This window comes from Parasteatoda tepidariorum, chromosome 3, assembly GCF_043381705.1.
Source record: "Parasteatoda tepidariorum isolate YZ-2023 chromosome 3, CAS_Ptep_4.0, whole genome shotgun sequence".
Classification (NCBI taxonomy): domain Eukaryota; kingdom Metazoa; phylum Arthropoda; class Arachnida; order Araneae; family Theridiidae; genus Parasteatoda; species Parasteatoda tepidariorum.
Window position 1 is genome coordinate 46719603 of NC_092206.1, and position 22726 is coordinate 46742328.

The 22726-nt window shown below is 26.4% G+C and overlaps 1 protein-coding gene across 4 annotated transcripts in view; it reads left to right on the plus strand.

Moving 5' to 3' along the window:
- LOC107450141 (liprin-alpha-2) overlaps positions 1 to 22726 on the plus strand; it is a 57546-nt gene that overhangs the window by 29153 nt on the left and 5667 nt on the right. For 2 of the 4 annotated variants that reach the window (XM_016065885.3, XM_016065880.4), the window contains exons 8-22: positions 1442 to 1549; positions 1945 to 2028; positions 2833 to 3027; positions 3619 to 3710; positions 4856 to 5087; positions 6342 to 6565; positions 7115 to 7304; positions 7987 to 8120; positions 9054 to 9143; positions 11273 to 11487; positions 13898 to 13997; positions 15262 to 15343; positions 16762 to 16962; positions 19335 to 19510; positions 19588 to 19685. In XM_016065885.3, coding sequence (XP_015921371.1) covers positions 1442 to 1549; positions 1945 to 2028; positions 2833 to 3027; positions 3619 to 3710; positions 4856 to 5087; positions 6342 to 6565; positions 7115 to 7304; positions 7987 to 8120; positions 9054 to 9143; positions 11273 to 11487; positions 13898 to 13997; positions 15262 to 15343; positions 16762 to 16962; positions 19335 to 19510; positions 19588 to 19685 — 2221 coding nt within the window. The remainder of the gene's footprint in view (positions 1 to 1441; positions 1550 to 1944; positions 2029 to 2832; positions 3028 to 3618; positions 3711 to 4855; positions 5088 to 6341; positions 6566 to 7114; positions 7305 to 7986; positions 8121 to 9053; positions 9144 to 11272; positions 11488 to 13897; positions 13998 to 15261; positions 15344 to 16761; positions 16963 to 19334; positions 19511 to 19587; positions 19686 to 22726) is intronic. The other 2 variants (XM_071178545.1, XM_016065889.3) reach the window with 1 other exon arrangement.

Here is a 22726-nt window from a genome sequence, read left to right on the forward strand (position 1 = left end):
CTAAGTTAGTAGCGAGCTTGGTTTGTGAAGATTAAGATTGTGTAGCAATTTTCGGGGATTAGCGAGCAGGGGGCGCAGCCCACTAGTAATTTTAATTTTTCAAAAGTAAAGCATCTTTGTTCATTTGAAAATTGTGAATTATTTTTAGGAATCTATTTTCTTTTCGCGTATAATTCCTGAATAGGGTATTTCTCTCTCCTTTTATTATTTTTTTTCCTTATCTTATATTTTAGCGTAAATTTATATAAATTATTAATTTTAACAGTTCGATCAATTTGTGTTTTAAACCTCTTTTTTTTTCTTGTCTATTTTATGCGAATTATATGTATGTCAGGTTTTTAAGTAATGAACTACCGATCATTTATTACAAATTTCACAAAAGGACATGATTTTCAAAGTTTATTTTTTCTGGTATTCAATTATAATTCATATATAGAAATCTTTATTTTCGTCTTAACTATAAAAATAGTCTAAAATAGTAGAAGTTTCTGTTAATAAAATATACATTTGAAAGTAGTCGTAAAACTAAGCCTTTTGAGAAAAAAATGAACTAATTTAACTCAGCATGTAAAATATTTAGTAGAAGTCCTTATTTTGTAAATGTGTATGATTTGGTTTTGAAATTACCTCTCAGAGGAATTTATCTTAAAATAAATACTAATTCCATAATCTTCTAATTACCTTTTCCACTTTTTTTTCTTCTACCTTATATAGCACATAATTTCTAACACTGCTTAAGTTTAATACTTTATTTCCATTATAATATAAGATTCTTAACTTAAGTGTTTGGTTAAATGTAACTTCATCTAAAGTCTATGCCATAAAACTATTATTCAATTTATAAAAATAATTTTAAGAAAACATAAATTCATTTTTTAAGAGTTGTTAACTGTTTCCTCTTTTTATATACCGATTGCTTATAAAAAATTTAGATTTAACTTACTTGATATGCAAAATTTTTTTTTAAAAAATAGTGTTTTTACTCAATAATAAATAATGATTTATTCTTATTTTTATTAATAATAAATCATTATTTAATATTTTTCAATACTAATGAAAAATATATGAAACTTGCAATTCGTAGCTTTCAATTTTACCTTCGATAAATTTTAACTACTTAGTTCATTGGAATGATATTTTATTTATAGTTGCAACATTTATAATTTTAGAATATTGAAAACTCTTTAATTTAAAAAATATTTCTGATCTGAAAATATCATGTAAAGAAAAAATTAGTACAAGTCACTAGAAAGAGTTTTACTCTCAATTTTTCCCCCTTTACGAAGTCGTTTCATATTATCTAAAAGGCAAAAAACAAGGGTTTCTCTTTATCTTCATTATGATACATTTAGTACTTAAAATCTACTTATCTGCTTTTGTAAAACATTGCAGTTATTTAAAGGCCATCTGCTTACATTAATTAATTTATTATACTTCACAGAATGAAGAAAAATGTAGAGCGTTACAAGAACGATTAGAATTAGCAGAACAAAAATTAGCCCAATTTTCACGAAAAGCAGAAGCTGCTGCTGGAGAAGCATTAGCTCAGGTTTGTTGTTTTACTTATTTGTTTTTTAAAATAAAATGCTTGAGTTTTAAATATGTCGTAAAATTACTTCAGATTTATAAATTTCATAATGAAAAACTTAGTTAATGAATATGTAGCAAATCTAGCTATTTAATAGGCTATCGTAGTATGTTATATATTGTTGGGAAAATCATAATTTTTTTATTCATCCCGAAATAAAGTTTTTGAAATTATAGCTTTCAGTCACCGAACGAAATTATGTAACTTTTCATATATATAAAAAAAATTATGTTTTGTTTAAATATTGAAATTGTGTATTCTATTAGGCTTTTTAATGATAATTTAAAATCAACAAAGTAACTATGTTTTTTTTTTTCATTGAAATAGCTGACTGATTGAAAATTTATTTGTTATAGGTACAAGATCGCCATGGTAGTGTAGAAGACCGAATTCAAAGGTTAGAACAACAACTTGAAGAAAAAGGCAGTGAATTAATTAGGGTAATTTTAATTTTTATCTAATATTGAAATTTTTTTATTATTATTTTAAATATAATTGATTATTATAAATAATTAAACTGTTTAATATATATATATAAGTATTTTAGGAGCAGTTACTTCCATCTTTATCATAATTTACTGATCATTCATTTAAATATTAAACAAGCAGCGTTCCTGATATCTTAATGTCACTTTTCATCTTATTAGTTGTTGTTTTAAAAAATAATGCTTCTATATCGTTTAGCATACATATTTGCGATTTAGAATAAATTTAAAAAATAGCTTGTGCATTAATAATTATGAATATTTCAAATTTTTTGAAATAGTGTTGTTTTTAATTACAACTCATAAAAATTTAGTATATACATATTAACAGTACAGCATAATGATTCACTTGTACGAACAAACTTCAGCATAGATCTCCTTACCAGAAAAATGTTAATTAGTGATCAAGGAATAATTTTTGCATAATGATTCATTCAAAAAGTATTCTGAAAATAAACACAGGTAAAGTTATAAACAATTAAATTTCTGAATGAAACTTTTGTTATGCTGTCAAAAGGAATTTTTTTGAAGATGTATTTTGTAATGTAAGATACGTAATGTAATTACTCATTTTTTAATTAACAGTGGGATAAACAGATGCCGATTTAAAAATTGATTTTTACATAAATAATTTTCTCAAAATTTATCTTCCATTTTTAAATTATGTCAAATAAATTTTCAGTAAATGATCTTTAAGTAATAATAATGTCTCTTATTCCAGTTAATTCCCTTAGTCTATACTATAATTTGTTTTTTCAGTCAAGACAACGTGAAAAAATGAATGAGGAACATAACCAAAGATTATCATCTACTGTAGATAAATTATTAGCTGAATCCAATGAACGTCTTCAACTTCACTTGAAAGAGCGAATGCATGCTTTAGAAGAAAAAAATTCATTAGCTCAAGAGCTTGAAAGGACAAGAAAATTGTTAGAAGATACTTCAATTGAAAAAGTGAGAAATTATTCAAATTTAGTACTAAAATACTATAGTAAGCACACAATGAATAAAATGATTGTGTGATTACTGTAGTTTTTTTTTCTACTTTCTGTTGATAGAATGAAGAGTTAATTAAAAAATAATCACAATCACAACGAAAAAGTAATTAAATTTAAACCTTAATGTGCTTAACTCGACTCTAAGGTGAAATACATTGGTTTCTATTACATTCCAGCTAATTCACTACCACTCAATAAAAATAAACTGTTGAACTTTTTTTTTTCCAAGACTTTTTGTAATATAACTTTAGTTCCAAGTATTAAGCACTTTAAATATCTGATAGCTATAAGAATTTTTTTCTGATTCAATCATTTTTGATCTATGTCTCATATTCTTTCCATTCTTATATTAATGCTTTTTGTAGATTAGAACACTTTTTATTATTTTATTTGTTAGGAAAGTTACATTAATAGTTTTTTAAAGAGTTAGTGCATTATAAATAAATAGATTCCTGTTTTGTACGCTATAATTATTTTTACTCTACAACCTATATCATTTGTATTTGTAAAACATTTTATTCCTTTTATTAACATGTTATTTTTACAGGATAAGATTTTGAGTGAATTAGGAAAAATAAAAATTGAAATGGAAAACCTGAGACGTGATCATCAAGCATTTAAAGCTGAAAGCCTGGCAAGGTTTGTAAAAATTCTGCATTTTTATACTAAAGTGTTTATAAACTATATAACTAACTTGGGTATTCTAACTTCAAAGTTATTTCATTGCCTATTTGTATTCAATAAATACTAAATGGCAATTATTTAACTATTTCAGGAGAGTTTATATCTTTAATGAATGGTGGTAAAGAACAAGTAATAAATGGTTTTACCCATAATTTCTGATGACATATTTTTGGATAGCACATTTATTATTATTTTATTTTGTAACATTTTTTAGCAAAATGCTTAAATACTAAAATGAAAACTAGATTTTTTTTTTTACCTAAACATTTTATCTACTCTATTTAAAAATAAAAAAAAATTTAAAGATTATGAATTAAAAATTAATATTTTGCTAAAACTTATTTTTCTGATTTTATCCTTTTTGTTAAAAGAATTTGTGAACTAAGCCTAAACCATTCAAAGCTCTCTTTATTGACTAAAAATAGTTTATTATAAACTATTTTTATTCACATAGAGAGCAGTCAAGAAAACTGTGAAAGCCAAAGTAGTTTTTAAAAAAATTTAAGCATCAGTACTAAACGATATTTAAGAAAAATTATTCTATGTGATTTTTCACAATATTTTAAGAAACAAAGAGTTAAAATGTATGAAAACCTAGAACAAGATGGTTAGATAGAGTAGAGAAGTGATTAAAGAACTTGGGAGTCAATCGATTTAGAAATATACCATCAAATAGACGAGATGGGGTAAACTGACTGAGACGGCCTTGGCCGATTACCGGCTGTAATGCCTAAAGAAAGGGTTAAAATATATAAAACTTCAGTGTAATATTCTCATGCTGGCTGCATATTTTAGGGAAATTCTTGAATTCAAGAATTCTTGAGTTTCATTAAGTATTGAATTTTTTTTTTTTTTTTTTTTTAATGAAATAAATTACCTAATCTAATGTAAAATTAGTTTTTACATGTTTAATTTGTATTTTTTTTTCCTGAATAGTAGACATAAAAACTAATTTTTTTTAACATTTATTAATTAATGTTTAAGTCTCTTTTTTTCCCTTTCGTTGTTGTTGAAATATAAAAAAGTAAAACAAATTTATATTGTTTGATCTGTATCTAAATTTAAAGCTTTTCATTAAATGTATTTTTTTATTCGTTTAGGTTGAGCTCTACTCGTGTTCTTCCACAAACATCTCCTCAATTCCCAACACGCACAGCTCTGTCTCCAGCTGCCATTGTCACAAGTACCATATCTCCCAACAGAACTCCTGCTATTGATACTTCTGATGCATTTCATATAGTCAGTGGTATTGATTACATTTCACCTAATGCTTCTATTAACCGAAGATTACAGAGAGGCAGGCAAGCTGCTTTAGAAGAAGACGCTACCAAAGTAAGGGCTTCATACTGGTATCTTATTTTATTATTTGCAGGCTTCATACAGGTTTAAATATTCTATAATCATGGCTTTTACATATAGTACAGTACAGAAGCCGTTATCCGGAAATCGAAAAACCAGAACAAAATTCGATAAATTTTCCCTCCATTTTTTTTTTAAAAAAATAAAAAATCCCTCCTAAGATTTTTCTTTCTTACCATCATTTTGGAAATAATCATTAGTGTATTACTTCATCCTTTTTTCTTCTTTTTAAGATTATATCCAAAAATCTTTTTTTTTTTTTAGTTGGGTTTAACAAGGCTTTTTGTAGCGATGGTCCCGATCGTTCCGGATAATCGGTTCCCTACTGTATTATAATCCTTGCAAAAAAATCTCTAGACATTAGGGTTGCAATTGGGAAACAAAAATGGTATTGAATATCTGTTGAATCACTGGTGAGAAAAGCTCATACATAACCATAATTATCATGAAAACCAGTCTGATCCCCTAATATAATTTGAATATGTTTCTATTACACGCCTTCCAACTCATTTCATTTCTCCTGTTTCCTCCAACAGTCAGAAAGATTTTGATGATTTCAGTTCCATCTTTGTTTGTGATTCCTTGCATTTCAGTATGTTGGTTTTTCATGGTTTAAATTGTAATTTCTGTCCTCTAATGCCCATTAATGAATTATTTTTAATCTCTTGCATATAAATATCTTTTTAACTATCAATAACTGGAAAACTAAATATCTATTCGAAGGTGACAATAGATAATTGATTTGTCATTAGATGTACTAATCTATTTTTATGCAACTTTGAACTTTTTATTTTTTTAATGTTTATTTTGTTTAATTTATTTCTAAACTAGTTTACATCTATTTAAAACTTAAATTTTAGATTTTGAATAATTTAAAGTATGTAAACTCCCTAATAAATTACTGTATGCAATTTTATCTTTATTGTCATTTGTAAGTTATTTAAATAACGAAGATGATAAACCAGCAATTCTGGAGATATTACTATTTTCTCTCATCATTAGATACCATTACTTATTTTGTTATAAAAGACTTTTACTTAAGCATACTTTTTAATCAGTTTTGTATTATGTTGTAAAAATACATGTAAATAGCTAGGATAAATTGAGATAGATCTTTTTTTGCTTTTCATAATTTTTTTTTAAGAGTCACTGGTTTATTTATTTAAGAAAGTAATAATTTATGCAGTTTATATTTAGTGAAATAATTTTACAAAAATTTATCTGCAGGTTCAGACTCTAAATGAGCAAGAGTGGGAAAAAATGGAGCAAGCTCAAGTTTTAGCTAATGTCCAACATGCCTTTGATGCTAGTGATACAGAATGTAGTCAAACTGATGATAATGAGAGTATATTTGAATCCATGGATATGCTTTCACCATCAGCTCATACTGATGCTCAAACATTAGCTCTTATGTTGCAGGAGCAGCTAGATGCCATAAATAATGAAATTAGGTATTTATTTAGTTGTTTAATTACGCTGGACTTTTTTTTTTTTTTTTACTCTANAAGATTAAAATAGTTTGTGTCTTCTCTCTATCATATTAACTATTTATTGCTTTACTTGGGAACTAATATTATAAATAGGAAATTTAAAAAATAAATCTCTTATTCAAAATATAAATTCAGTGTTTTCTTATTATTTTAATACTCATTCTTTTAATTCATAGAAATAAAGAAAAAGCCGATGGGCTTTATTCCCCTGTAAATAAAAGATTGATCAATTTCTTTTATTAAAAATTTTATGTTATGCATTGAGGCTATAACTTTTATTTAAATGGGCATAACTGATGTATTCCCAATTTATTTTTGATTTTATCCACACATTTAATATAATCATAATATTGTTTTTACTTTATGTAGCAATATTCATTTAGTATTTTTATTTTATTTATTTTACAGTCAATGGTTGTGAAAATCAACCTTATTAGATTTTTATGGGCATTAAGTGTTTACCTCTTGTTTTAACTAAGTACTAGTTTACTGTATTTGAAATGTTTTTAGGCTAATACAAGAAGAAAAGCATACAACAGAACAGAGAGCTGAAGAGCTTGAGTCAAGGGTAGGAAGTATAGAAACTATTAGCCTATTAGCTAGAGGACGATCATTTGAAAGAAGTTCTCCCCCACAAAGTGGTAGATCTACTCCCAAATCACATCACAGTCCTCAAAGAGACTATGTACAAAAATATCCTGTAAGTACTGTTAAGTTATCATTGTGAAAACTATTGAGCAGTTTCTATTGGAATTAAATATGATTTTTTATATCCAAAATGTTAGCCAACACCTGGTCTATAGCTGTGTTATGACTATTTCATTTAGTTAAAGAATTGGAAAAATAAATAGTTCTTTAAAGAATTGAGGAAATATATATGTGTCTTCTAATCTATTTGATAATTGTAATTAATTTCTAAAAAAAAATATATCTTAGAATTCTTTTGCTTTTATTCGTAATTAATTTTTTACTTTCATCTAATGAGCTGTAACTTGAGTGTACAATGGTAAATAAATATTAAAAAAAATTATTAATATTATTATTTATACTATTATTATAATAATAATATACATAATATTATTAATAAATATTGAAAAAAATGTAAAAATAATTATGTCTGTAATATATTTTTGAAGATAGTTTTTTTCATTGATTCCTAAGTTGCTTTGGTTAATAGAAAATTTTCCTCTTTCAAAAATGTTCTTTGTAAGGAAACTATTTGTCACCATATTGAAAATGAGAAAATTGTTTTCAAATGGATGGCAAGTCAATCATTTTGCAAACTGATATTTTATTTACTAGCTATTTTTAATTAGGTTTGAATAAATATTCTCTCTTATTATTATAAAACTCAACACTAAATGTTTGAAATTATTGTTTAGCCAATTAGTCAGATGGATGGTAAAGAAGATAATAGGTTAATATTAAGAAGAGATCCTAGTCCTCCTACACCTCGTTCTGTACGGCTAGAAAGAGTAGCTAGAGCATTGGCAGAAAGTTCTGAAGAGTTGCGAAGGTAAATTTAGTGTATTAATTACCAATTCTAAAATTACAATTGTTTCTCTTTAAAAAGAACTTTACGCTTTTAAAAAAAAAAATTGCTACTATATCTAAATCACATTTGTATTGTATATGATATTAATAAGGAGTTTTTTCAATTCAAATTATTTCCCTCATCGCTCTTTTCATCTGTGTTGTATTGATTCTATTGGTATTTATTTCTTTAATTTATTTTTTTACTTCTTTATTTTGCCTAATCATATTTTAAAAACAAACATATTGATCAAGTGTATCTTTCAGTATGTAAACTTCTACATTGTATTAATATTACTTAAAATGATTCATATTCATCAAATGAACTAACTTAAACCAACTTCGCAAAGTTTGGATGCCACTATAACACTTTAATTTCTTCAGGCAAAAATTACAATTGTTTATATCGCTTGTATATGTTAATAAGAATTTAAGAGTATTTTCCTCAAGCTCCTGTAATTGTTTGACATAAATAACAGAAATATAAAAATAAGCCAATCTTTAATTTGTAGCCAATAAGGCTAATGATTGGTCACATATATTAAATTAGTTTCTAAACAATTCTTTAAATACTTGAATTATTTAAAATCTTACATTATTTAATAGTATTAAAATATATTTCCACTCGGTTTTATATCTTTTCATTTGGTTTTAAACATATTGCATGAAAATCATTAATGAGTGTAAAAAACACAAATCTGTGTTTGTAAATAAAACATGCATGTCTTCCTAATGTAAGGATAAATTTCTTATTCCTGTTCTAATATTTAATGCTTAACAAAAACTGCCTTTCTGTCATAACACTATTACTAATAAATAGATATAACATTTTAATATAAAAATAATTTTTGCTCTTGTTATATTGCTTTCATCATTTGCTGCTTTAAACTCTAATGCTTTACTCAACCATTTTTAGAAGCGTTGGTTATAACATTCCACAGTCTTCTCTTGGTATATCGTCCATGTCATCCCCCATGCCTTTTTCGTCTCAAGATATGTTCCTTGGGTACCCTCTTTATTCTTACTATTCACCCCTTAAGTCTTTGTGTTTTAGATGTATTCATAAGCTCTAATTGTGAATATTGCCATTAGAAATTTTTGCAATTTTTATGTTACATTTATTGCATGCAGAAATTATAAATGTGTTGTTACTAAAAAGAAATAAATTAAAATACTCTTACTTAAAACATTTGTTTATAAAAAAAAAATTATTTGCAGTGATTGTAATATAAGATATTATTAATATGATTTATCTGTCTCTTAAAATCTCTTAAAATGGTTTTTGTTTGTAATTTTTTTAAAACAAATATCCCAGATTTTTATAATTTTTGTGCAAAAATTGTCAGAATTTAAATTAAAAACTAATTATCTTATCCATAACAAAGTTCTTTTTATATCATAATATTTATATAAATATTATGAGATAATGTATGTATCATATTTTTTATGATGAAGAAACAAAATGTTGCTATTAAAATAAAAAATTTATTTTGAAAAAATTGAGAAATTTATTTTGCCTAATTGAAAAATTAAATTGAGGTAATGCGTTATATTAAAATTGATTCTCTTTTTAAAAATCATGTCAATTCTGCTGCAGGTCTCTTATTTTCCAAATTATGAAATTAATTAATATTAAACACTGTTTTTTATCAGCTAGTAAATTGTTGAAGTAAATGCCTCCATTAAAACTGTCCATAATACATGTTGTGTTAATTTAAAATAATAAAATGGCTGGTAAAATATTTAAATTGAATTTTTTTCTTAATAGTAAGAGATTGGATAATAGGAAAGAGATTATAGCATCATTAAACAGCTTACTACGTCCTCTCCTTACCCTCAGAGTTTTTTAATTCTTTTTTTTTTTTTTTAATTCAAAAATTATTTTAGAAAATTCTTCTGTCGGGGAAACTAATTGGGTATAAAATTTCAAAGAGAAACAACTAGATGCAATTTTTTACATTTAAACCCTTATGCAATTGAAACAAAATTCGATCAAACTACTGGTTTCCAATAGATTTATTCGAAAAATATCTGTTCCCTGATTCAACTGTTACGATTCGAACGTTTCATGTCACGTGACCAGCAGGATAGTTTGACTTTGAAGACTAAGTTTGATAGAACTATTTCTGACCAGTCATAAAGCAGATATTCTCTGTTTAATGGTGGTGGTGAAGGAAACTCAAAGGGGCAGTAAGATAAAAACTTAGTTGTATGTTGCAAGCACTCCATGAAAATTTTATATAAATAATCTGCTGATTGAACAATGATATACTAGGTTTTGATTAAGAGACGTTGATTTTGAGTTACTTAATAGCATTTATAAAGAAATTTCTGAATTGAAATCCAAAGCTATTAAATTTTCCCATCTGGTTAGATATATGTGTTTTTTTTCTTATGTATAAGTATTTTGAAATTGTAGAAAGATTAGAAATTACGAATTGTTATCTAAAACAAATGTTAAAAAGTACATTTATCATACTTTAAAAATTTAAATATTTTTTTTATTTATAACCTTTGAAATAACTTTTATTTTTTAGAAAGACTATTAACTATTCCTTTCTGGCTTCTGTATTTAGAAAAATTTATTGCTCAATGAAAAATAAAAATCTGATTAGTAGCTTCTTAATTTGCTGTTAAATAGGATATTTTTCTCAAGTAATAATTGTGAATACAATTTTATGTTAATGTATGCTACATAAAAATAATTAAATGATTAATCTTTAATGATATAAGGTTAAAACAATTTGTTAAGATTTTTTTCATGCATAATTTCTTTACTGGTGTATAATATATCTTAGTACCAGAATTTGTTGTACACTGTGTTTGACTTTATTTTACTACTAATTCAATAAAAATGGCTGATCCATTAGAAAGTATGTTGAGAGCCTTTAGCAGCGATTATATTTTGGCATGTTGTATTTTGTTTTTTTTTGCAGTAATTGTGATCAAGCTTGTGTCATTGCTTTTTCAATATTAGCGTGTTTTTCCTAATTAAAACTAACTTATTTCAATATTTTGTTACATCATAGATGCACATGGCTTCTATTGTTTGCTTGTTTGTTATTTATGTTGCCTTGTCATTAGCTTTAGAATGCATCCTTTAAGGCACACATGCTTCTTATTCCCCTCCTTTAGTTATCCCGATTTGGTTCCTGAAATATCTCAATCCCGGTTATTGCTTGATGGAACCTCCCATAGTTCCCCTTCCTCCTCTCATAGTTCTACATCTGAGGATTCTTTGAATAGGACGCCACAAAGAAAAAAAGGTATCAAGTCTTCTTTTGGGCGCCTCTTCAGCAGTAAGAAGGATAAAGTCAAGATCAAAGAAGGTTATGGTGTTACTTCACCAGGTTTGTATCTTATGTTATGAAATTAAAAGGCTTTTGCAATTAAATTATATGTTGCCAAAGCCATTTTATATTTTTTTACCAAATCTGGAATAACTATACATTAATAAAAATGAGCATATCTAGTAAAAATATGCTCAGAAAGACTTGCACAAATATTTTTTTAGCTTTTTAAGCTATAACATGTTTGTGATTCATAAATCTTATTTTAAATAAAAATTGGAATTACATATAGTAAGCAGAAGCAGTTAACCGAAACAGTGGGGTAACATAAAGAATAAAATTCTAAATGGGCTTCAATGATACATCGATATAATTTGAACTTTCAGTTTTACTTGGATAGCACTTTTAACATTATTTCTAGTTTCCTTAACATTTATAATCAGAAAACTCATTGTTTAAATTCATAGAAACAGATATTTCTTCTGAGCATCTTATTGCACATTTTTCAGTGTCAGAATTTAAACTACTTGATACAGAAAGGTCCCAAGAACCAAATGTACATGTTTTAAATTTATTGAAGAAAATGAGACATGAGCTTTTGTTAGGCCTTAGCCAGCTTTATGTTCCAAATCTTTATCAAGTTTCAATATGAACTAATATTGTGTTATTACAACATTTTCTAATTCTACTTTCTTTTTTTTACCATAAATTGTCTGTTAGAAAAACATTGTTTCTGTAAAAACTTATTGAAAATAAAATTTAAGTAATAACATTAAAAGAGTAAGAATCATGAAAAAAGATGAAAGTATTTTATGCATTTGATATTCTTGATAGTATAAATTACTAAATCTACTCCAATCTAAAGAAATCTAGTTGGCGAAGCAAAGCTTCTAAAAAAATTTAAACTGTTTTAGAAAAAATTTGATTTTGTATAATAAAATCACTTTTTTTTCACCATGTAAAAGCATAATTTTGTTGAGCTTAAGTTTTAAAGTGTTATTTAAATTATTTTCAAATTTGAAATTTGTTTATTTTAATAAGCAAAATAAGTTAGATTTACATTTGAAGTTAAAAAGTTTATGTTAAAAAAAATATTAGTAATTTGATAACTAAATACACACTTGAGTAAAACAAGATAGGGTCTATTGCTGAATACTTAAGCTTCACAATTTATTTCTAATTTTCAAACAATTCAATTGTTAAAACAACTGTGAACTGTCAGCAAACTGTGAAAAAAAAAATTATTATTGAAACCTGTACATGATTTGGTGTCACAACCTTCACTAAACCTTTTGCTTTAAACCTTCATCTGTTGGATTAATGGTTGAGAGGATTTAATTTGACAGAGGTTACATCATACTAAATATTTAAATTTACAGTTAAAGCTATAATATAAAAATTACAGAAAATTAAAAGTTAATGATTTCCAAATGTTTGACTAAAGCAACATCAATAGTAAGAGAATTTAGGTTTTCGATGTTGAAACTTTCCTCAAAAATTCAAGTTAAGGCATGAAATACACTGAAGAGCCAAAAAAAAAACTGGTATACCTGCCTAATATCGTGTAGGGCCCCCGCGAGCACACAGAAATGCCGCAACTTGACATGGCATGCATTCAATCAATGTGTGAAGTAGTGCTGGAGATAATTGACATCATGAATCCTGCATAAACCAGTGGGAGTAAGAGGGGGTAGGGATATCTTCTGAACATCACATTGATCAAGGCATCCCAAATATCCCAGCGATGTGGTAGATTTGATGTTTTACGGGATTTCCGATACTCACGGTATACTCGTGAAGTGGTCGCACGTGAAAATCCAAATTTCATATGTCCCATCTCCCGTACGCCGACTATGGCACCACGTTCCAACTCACTTAAATCTGTATAACCTGGCATTGTAGAAGCAGTAACTGATCTAAGAACTGTGCTAGACACTCGTTGTCTTATATACATGTTGCCGATCGCAGCGCTGTACTTTGATTGACTCCATTTGCATACTCATGCCTGTACCAGTTTTTTTTGGCTCTTCAGTGTGCATTTATAAATGATATGAAGAGAAATCAAACTTAAAGCTTCACTCTTCACCTCATATCATTCATAAATATATTTTATTAATTGACCTGGATTTTTAGAAGAGTTTCTATATCATCAAGATCAAAAATGTTATTGTTAATGATGCTGCTAACCCATATTTATCAAATATTTTTAAATAATTACTATTTTACTTTTCTGTTATTATAAAGTTTGAAATCTTAACTCTTGAATATGAAGTAATCTCTGTTTTACCATCCTTACCATTTTTCCTACTGATGAATGTGTGCCGTTGGAGCACTGATACGAGTATTGGTTTTAATAAATGAAAATAAGAAATTCCATTTAGGATTTTAAATCTTATTTTAATGAAATTTAATATTATCAATTAGAAATTACACTCTCAATTTTATGCTATTTAATATATTTTCTATTTAGGTGTTTCATATATTGATGCTGAAGCAACTGTTCAGGAGTCTGTTGGCATGACTGGTGGAATAGGACAAAAATCGGATCATGATCGTAGAACCAAGAAAAAGTAATGTAAATGCTTTGTTTCGAAAACAAAAAACTACCATATTTTTTATTTGACACGGGAAGCTAATAAAAAAATTCTTGTGAAATAAAGGAATAAAATGGACCAAATTAAACTTTTTTTTCTGTCATAATATTTGTGTCTGGAAATGACAGTCCTGTAGATGGTATGCAGGGGTCCGTCCAGACATTTTGTAAAAGGTCCATTTTTGTAAAATTTTAAAAAAATTACTCGTATTTTGTGAATATAAAATAAACGTTAAGTCACATTCTTTCAAATATGGTCAAGCTTTTGTGAATTTGTGCAAATAGGTCCGTTATTGCAAAAAAAACTTTTTCAGGGAGTTTTTAAATTGTAAAGACATACAAGATAATGCGCAACACAGTTAAATTATAATTAAATTTTAAAAAATAAACAGCCATTGCTGCTACTAAATTAGAGATGCAACATACAAATATTTGGTATTTAGCCTATACTGCTGAACACAGAATATTCATTTCGGACGAATGATGGAAGAAACGTCTGCCGAAGACAAAACTTAATTTGTTTACATCCATCTTTCTTGTTTTCTGCTCTAGGAAGGGTTTATTCGATTAACAAAATAATAATGAACATAAACAAATTTGTGAAGGGTCCGTTTTTATGAAAAGATATTTTGTGAAGGGTGTGTTAACGAATCCAAATTTCTTCTCAACAGACCCCTGGTGTGTATAACTTATTGTTGTTTATTGCCATAAGAGTCATTTCTCTATAATAGTTTTGTATAGCAACGTATCATGTAGTGAAATGCATGATAGTATCTTCATTAATTGCTAATATTCGTTTTTAAATGCAATGACAGATTGGTTGAAAAAGAATTTTTTTCCAAAATTCTTTAACAAAGTAGTGTGTATGTGTATTTTCCCCTTCTTAAAAAATTTTAATCTTAGCTTATTTAACTGGATCTGGGTTTACAATTCATAATAGTTCTTGGTGCTTGAATAAATTAGAAGTTGCTACTGTTTTTTTTGCTTATGTATGTTTATGAACTTGGTTTCATTTTAAGTAATTACCAACTCATCAGATATCGCTTTACCAAGTCAGACATAAATGCTTAGTTTTCTCTTTCTATGTATGTAAAACTCAGCTTATAATTGAACATTCAAAGCACAGATGGGCTTTTATAGATTTATAAAACAAATGTGTTTATTATATGTGTATCAGTTGTATTCTTGAAAAGTTTTTAGTTTTCTTTTTTATAATTATGTGTTTTCTTTCTCTGTTTCAGACATGAATTGTTAGGAGAATCTATGAAAGCAGGGACACCATTTGCTCTATGGAATGGCCCTACAATAGTTGCTTGGCTAGAGGTGTGATTATTATTTAAGTTTTTTTTTCTTCTTTTTCCTGAACCTATTTTAAATAAATAATGAGATAACGTGACTGAGCCATTTTTTCTGGTCTTTCCAATAGAGAGGCATTGCATTTGCAAGCTATCTTCATGTTAAAGATTTTATGTAATTTCTCAATTCTTGAAAATCTGATCTTCCATAGTTAATGTATTATTAACTTTTTTTTTAACTGTGGGATAATTTTAGTGTAAAGGTCAAACAAATTACTATATTTTCAAAATATAAATTTTTTCAGTTAATTTTAGTCAATTTGAAGATTATACAAAATTAAAATCTAACTTTATAAATCAATTTTCTATAAGCCACACACTACAAAGAATCCAACTTTTTGTTAAATTTTTCGTGAGAAGTGAATATTTAATGAAGTTCAAAATATATAGTTGGGTAATCTTGCACAATTGTTTAAAAATACATTTTTTGTTTTCAAAAGAATTCCTTTTATTTATTTTCAATTATTATGTTTTCTAATGTTTCTCAGTTTAAACCGAAATTTTTGAACTTATTTTTACTCAAAAGTCTTACAGTATGATACTTTTTTGCTAAATCTATCTATTATAAAGGAATCCTTGGAAAATTTATATAAAACTTAGTTGACCTAAGAATATCCAAGGGGATGCCTATAATTTACACTCCCTCTACTCTGGCAAGTTATTTTGCCAACAGTATGTACATAAAGGTAATGTAAAAAATTCAAGTTTCTGACATTTTCCACAATTATGGATTTGGAATAATACCAAATAGACTCTTCTTGCAACAATTTATTCTTCTCAATAAAATTTTCAATCATGATAAATACAAAATGTTCTTTAGAACCTTGGTTCAATGCCTTTGATTTATCAAATATCTGGAGTAGTCTTAAATAAAACATTTTCAAGTGTGCAGAGAAGTCTAAATGAGCCTTGTTAGAACTGAAAAGTGGCTGAGAATCTGTTAGCACCTTTAAATCTGCTAGAAAGCAAATCACATGCAAGGGAAGGGTTTCCTAAATAAGGTTCCAGTTTAAACAATGCTTAAATGTTATTTAATTTTTTCTGTTACTTAAATATTTATTTGAAAAAATTACAGGTTATGTGTGATTGAGTATAAATTGCTTGTAAATAATTTTTTTGAAAATTCTGAATACACGTTTAAGTAAACCAAATATACTGGATTCTATTTCTATTTTGCAAAAGAAATAAAAAAAATTTCCCTTTAGATTATTACACTTACAAAGTTCTCACTTGCAAAATTTTTGTGGCTGAAAAGAAATTATTTTAATAATCTTGGTTGTTCTCTTTCAAAAAGGAAGAAAAATATTTTTAAATGTTACATAAAATTCTAAAAACATTGATGAAACTACTTTATCTAACTTTAAAAAAATTAATTATTATTTTTAGTTGTGGGTTGGTATGCCTGCCTGGTATGTTGCAGCCTGTCGGGCAAATGTAAAAAGTGGTGCCATTATGTCTGCCTTATCAGATTCTGAAATACAGAGGGAAATAGGAATAAGTAATCCATTACATCGTCTGAAACTACGATTAGCAATCCAAGAAATGGTTGCATTGACTAGTCCATCTGCTCCAAAACCCTCTAGAACAGTAAGTATTTATTTTATATAATAGGTTATAAAAATCCAGAGGTGCAGAAATTTCTCCGAGCCTAATATTTCCCCGGAATATAGTTTTTTTATTTTGAAATTTTCCCCAAAATTGTAGAGTTTTTTTTTTTTTTTTTTTTTTTTTTTTTTTTTTTTTTTTTTTTACTATAACTTTTTCAAATTATCTTTAGAAAGAAGTTTGTATATTGTCAAAATATTTTGATAATAATTATCTCTTAAGCAATGAAAAAATTTATTTTATTTTCCACAACTCTTGAATAAAATAATGCATGTGTTAAAAATAATAAAATTCAAAATATATAGAAATACTAATTAAAGTTTTCACTCATAAACTTAGGTAATTCAAACTGAATCAAAAAAATCTACATACGAAATTATTTGTGCTTATTTTAGTATAACAGAAAATAGTATTTTTATTTAACAGCATAAATTGATGCAGGGTTACTACAGGCATTTAAAATGCAACTATTTTTGGCATGAGGCGACTATGGCTACTTTTTTTTACCGGAAAAGGTCTAAAAGAAGCAACTATTTTCAGGAAAAGGAGACTATTTGGAGACTTTTCTGTACTCCTAGAAATGTTTTTTTCTTCTTCTTTAAGGCATATTTTTTATTCGTTCAATCTGCACAGATTCCATTGTGAGTCTATTTCATTTCTCAATCGCCTTTTTAATGATTATTGCTATGAAATTCCTCATGATTTTAAAAAAGAGGGGAGGGGGAATTAATTATGATATTACGATGCGTGAATTTCAAATTTTAGTAATAACTTTTCATATGTATATAAACATTAACGTTTATATAAAAATTATCATATTTGCCAACAACTTGACTGAATGGATCATGGTATATGACAATTAAGTCATGAACAAAATTTTAGTCATACTTTTGATGAATTTTTGTTCTTATTAAGGCAACTATTTTCCTGCTTTAGGCAACTTAAAACAACTATTTTGTTCATTTTTTTTCTGTGGCAACCCTGTTGATGCAGCATGAAAATTATGATAAAAAACCAAAAGCCGATTTTGTAAAAATATGTTGAGATCTATAACAGTACCGACAAATCAGTCATAAAAATGGTCAAACTGAATGATCAAATGCGTGATTCAAATTCCGAGTGTTGTTATGTCGTATGTAAATATTTGTTATCCTTGTCCAAATTGTATTTATAATCAAACTAGGAGTGCAACTCATTAAAGTAAAAATAAAGATTAACTATATTCAGTATCATTTAGAAATGAATGCTTACCAAAATTTATGTTGTTGGTTATTGATGGTTGTTAAAGCATGATTGTCAACATTTACCATAATCAAGCAATTTTCCTTATAAATTAGCATTTTACTACATAACTTTTTTTTTTATTATTATTTGGATTTGTGGAATAATATTTTTACATTGTTTAGATTTAGAGATCATGGTATAATTAGGTAACTATAATCTCTGTTTTTCAGTGCATTACTTATGCTTTCGTAATATAAAAAATAAATAATTATAAACGAACATGCAATGAAGTCCCAATGGAACTCCTTTTAGTATTAAACAAAGCTGTAAACCAACAAACATTACTAATATTTTTTATTATTATTTGGATTTATAGAATAGTATTTTTACATTATTTAGATTTAGAGATCATGGTATAATCAGCTAACTATAATCTCTGTTTTTCAGTGCATTACTAATGCATTCGTAATATAAAAAATAAATCATTATAAACGAACATACAATGAAGTCCCAATGGAACTCGTTTTTTTATTAAACAAAGCTGTAAACCAACAAACATTAATAATATTTTTTTATTATTATTATTTGAATTTATAGAATAGTATTTTTACATTATTTAGATTTAGAGATCATCAGCTAACTATAATCTCTGTTTTTCAGTGCATTACTTATGCTTTCGTTATATAAAAGATAAATAATTATAAACGAACATACGATGAAGTCCCAATGGAACTGGTTTTTTTATTAAACAAAGCTGTAAAGTTGTAAACCAACAAGCATTACTGATGTTATCTTTTAAATAATTGAAAAATTCATAAAGTTTCTTCAATGTAAACAAATTCGTTTTAAGCATGGCATATTTTTAAAAAATTAACGATTTTTAGGGTTCAAGCTAAAATTGACCCTTAGTTCAATTGCACAAGCCGTTATTAGATAGACACATGCATATAAACCCTTCCTTTTATTGTAATTTAACATATGTTGTTCTACAACGGTGTATAGATAAAATATCACTTTGACATCTTTAATCGATATTTTTTTAAAAAAAATCTTAACTGTTCTAATCTTAACTGTTTAAAAATCTTAAACTGTTCTAATATCCTAAAAATAATCATTAAAAATTCTTTCAGAGTTTAGCATTTGGGGAAATGAATCATGAATGGATTGGAAATGAATGGTTACCTAGTTTAGGATTAGCACAATATAGATCAACTTTTATGGAATGTCTTGTTGATGCTAGAATGTTAGACCACTTAACAAAGCGAGACTTACGTCAGCATTTAAAAATGGTTGATGGTTTTCATAGGTAAAAGCTTTAACTATTTTGATCTTCTTATTTTATTATTATCATAATCTACACAATGTTTACTTTTGCACTTTTAGGACAAGTCTACAATATGGTATAAATTGCTTAAAAAGGTTAAATTATAATAGAGAAGCTTTAGAAGACAGAAGAAAACTTAGTGAGCATGAAATCAAAGGTAATGGTTAAACTTGCCTACCAAGCTGTAAAATGTGCATTTTTTCCCCAGTATAATTGAAATTATCTTTTAAAAATATATAATTTTTTATGCATATGAAGTCTTAAACCTTGCAAACTAGAATTTGCTTAATTGCTCATTTATTTGATCAAGTTTTGTCATTTACAATTTACAGTAGAGCGCCAATTATCTGAATGTTGATTTACCTGATTGTCCAATTATCCGGCTCGTTCAAAGACCGTGTATTTTTTCCCACCTTCTTCTTCAGAAGAAAAAAAGAATATCTGTAAGGGGTCCAAAAAAAAAATCTTTCTTTTTTTTTTCTTTGAAAGATCCTCACGTTCTTTCGGTCCAGTTTCAAAGTGGGTTTCAAGAAGTTTCTAATAAGGGAGCAAGTGAGCAGGTTTCTAATAAAATTAAACCTTTTAAACTTTGTAATATGCTATAATAGGTACTACTGTAATCGCCAATCTTAAGCCTGAAAAAATTATGAAGGAAAGTTACTTAGAAATATTCTCATAACTATTTTTTTTTTAAAGTGCTTATCCAGTTTTTTGGTTATCCTGGTCAGGTTTAATCCAAATAATCAGTGCTCTACTGTATTTGACTAAAAAAAAGTTTTAAATTATCTAAATGTAGTTTTATCTTGTGTTTTGCACTGTTGGAAATTTTTTTTAATCTGTGTTTTATACTCAATAAACTGTGTTCTTATTCTGCATGTATAGCATGAAATTATTATATAATTGTTTAAAAAGAAATTGAAAAAATTTATCTATGTTTGCAATATCCTTGTACCAAATATGAATGTGTAAAAATAATTTTAATCATATTCATTAGAAAAAATTGTATAAAATTATGACTTTGAACTGTCTTTTCACTGTTGAGCTTCTCAATTTATGATTAACTATCTTAAGAATTCTCCATGTGAAGAAAAGATTGTGAAAATGTTGAACAGTTATTCAAAATTTAATTCCTGTTTAAAAAACATTATTTTAGAACAAAATTTTGTGCCATTAAAGTGATTTTAGCATTATTAGTGTGAATAACTTGGAATTTATGTGGAAGAGAGGAAAAGTTTTCTTTAAGACATTATTTTATAACGAAATTATACCTATAAAGGCATTATTTTATGTGCAATGCAGCAGAAAATTGAAACCAATAGCAAATTGTAAACAAAGAAGAAAACAATGAAAAATATAATGATAACAACCGAAGTTGACGTCGTCAGAGGGTAACTGCCCCGGAAGTCATAAAAATAGTGCTAAAACTTTTCTATCCAGAGCACGGCAAATGTAAAGAGAATACAAAAGTAAAATACATAAGCTAATTACAAAAGGGAAAAAAAACTTCAAGAAACCTTCTTAAAAACATATTCCTTAGCCAAAGCCAAAAACACACCACATTCAGAAAATCACAAACCAAACTGAAATTCACAAATAAACATCACACCCCTATTTAGTGTACAGAAAGAAGAAAAAGAGGAAAGTAGGAATGTTGTTGCCATCTATTAGTAAAAAAGCTTAACTCAGCCACTCAGTTAAGTCTCGATCTGAAAGAAAATAAAACTAATAATTTTTAATCATTTAATTAATTTTACCTTCAGTATTGTAAAGATTAAAAGGAAAACCATTACTTTCAAGATAATTTAAAAAATTACTATTAGCCTCTTGAAAGTAAAATTTTGAGTAGCGAATCTAAATTTAGAACAGGGTTAAGAATGAAAAATGAGGTTTTTATTTTATTAGTTAAAAAGGAATCTAAATTGCTTTATTGCTATGGTTTCCAGAAAATATCATTGGCCCATTGAAGGTTTTACAGAATGGAAAACAAGGATTGTTGAAAGTGTGAAAAATAAATTAAACAAATTTTATTTTTATCCTAGTGGTACAGTTATTGATTATGATATGTTTGAGAAAATTTTAAAATAAGCTAATTATTACAGTTATTGATAAAGCTTCTATTAAGCTGTATTATGTGTAAATATTTTTTTTAAAAATTGATTATTAAGGAATATAAATTAAAGGATGACAACAAATTGGTAAAATGATTATTGCTTTTACTAAAAAATTTAAATTGAATCGAATTACTTATCCTTAATTATTTCCAATAGTTAAATTTCATAAAAATCCAGTTAAATTCAGGTTTATAGTACTAATAGTTACAATTTAAAAAATTATTTAATATTCTAAAAATTATTTTACTTAAAATTGAAACTGAGAAAATTATTGTTGTTAATAGTAATATTGATGTTTTGAACTTTATTGAAAAAAAAATTAGGTTTTTAATATTAATACATTTGATTTTGAAAATCTTTATACCAGTATACCTCATGCTCAAATACTCTGTTTGTTGTTGCATTTATGATACATATTTAATTAATAAAAATGTTGATAAAAGTTATTGGATTGATATTTGTAAATCTTTTTGAAGATGTTCTTTTTAATGGTATTGATTTTTAAAAACAGAAAATAGGAATACCATACGGAAATTCTTTTTCAGGAGCTTTTGCTAATATTTTTTTTGAAGCAAAGTTTCTTGAGTTTAATGATTTTATAGCTTTTAAATATTTTGATGATTTAATTGTGAAAATTATGATTTTATTTTTAATATTTTTCCTGAAGTTTGTTTTGAGGAAAACTAATGATAATTGCTTAAATGTTGAATATTTCGATTTTGAAATTAATATTGCTAATAATCAAAATGAAATTGGTGTTTATGATAAAAGGAAAGCTTTTAATTTTAGAGTTATTTTTTTTCTATAATTTTGATTCAAATTTGTGTAGTAATATTTTCAAAAATTTATTTTTTTCTCCACTATCTAGAATTAATAAAATTTGCAATAATGTTGAATACTTTCAAGAGGCTACTCGTAATTTTTTTAAAAGTAATGGTTTTCCTCTTAATTTTTAGAATATTGAAGGTAAGATTGAAGAAATGTTTAAAATTTATTAGTTTTTATTTTCTTTCTTTTAATAAGGGCTAGATCGAGACTTAACTGAGTTGCCCCAGTTAAGCTTTTCTACTAACAGATGGCAACAACT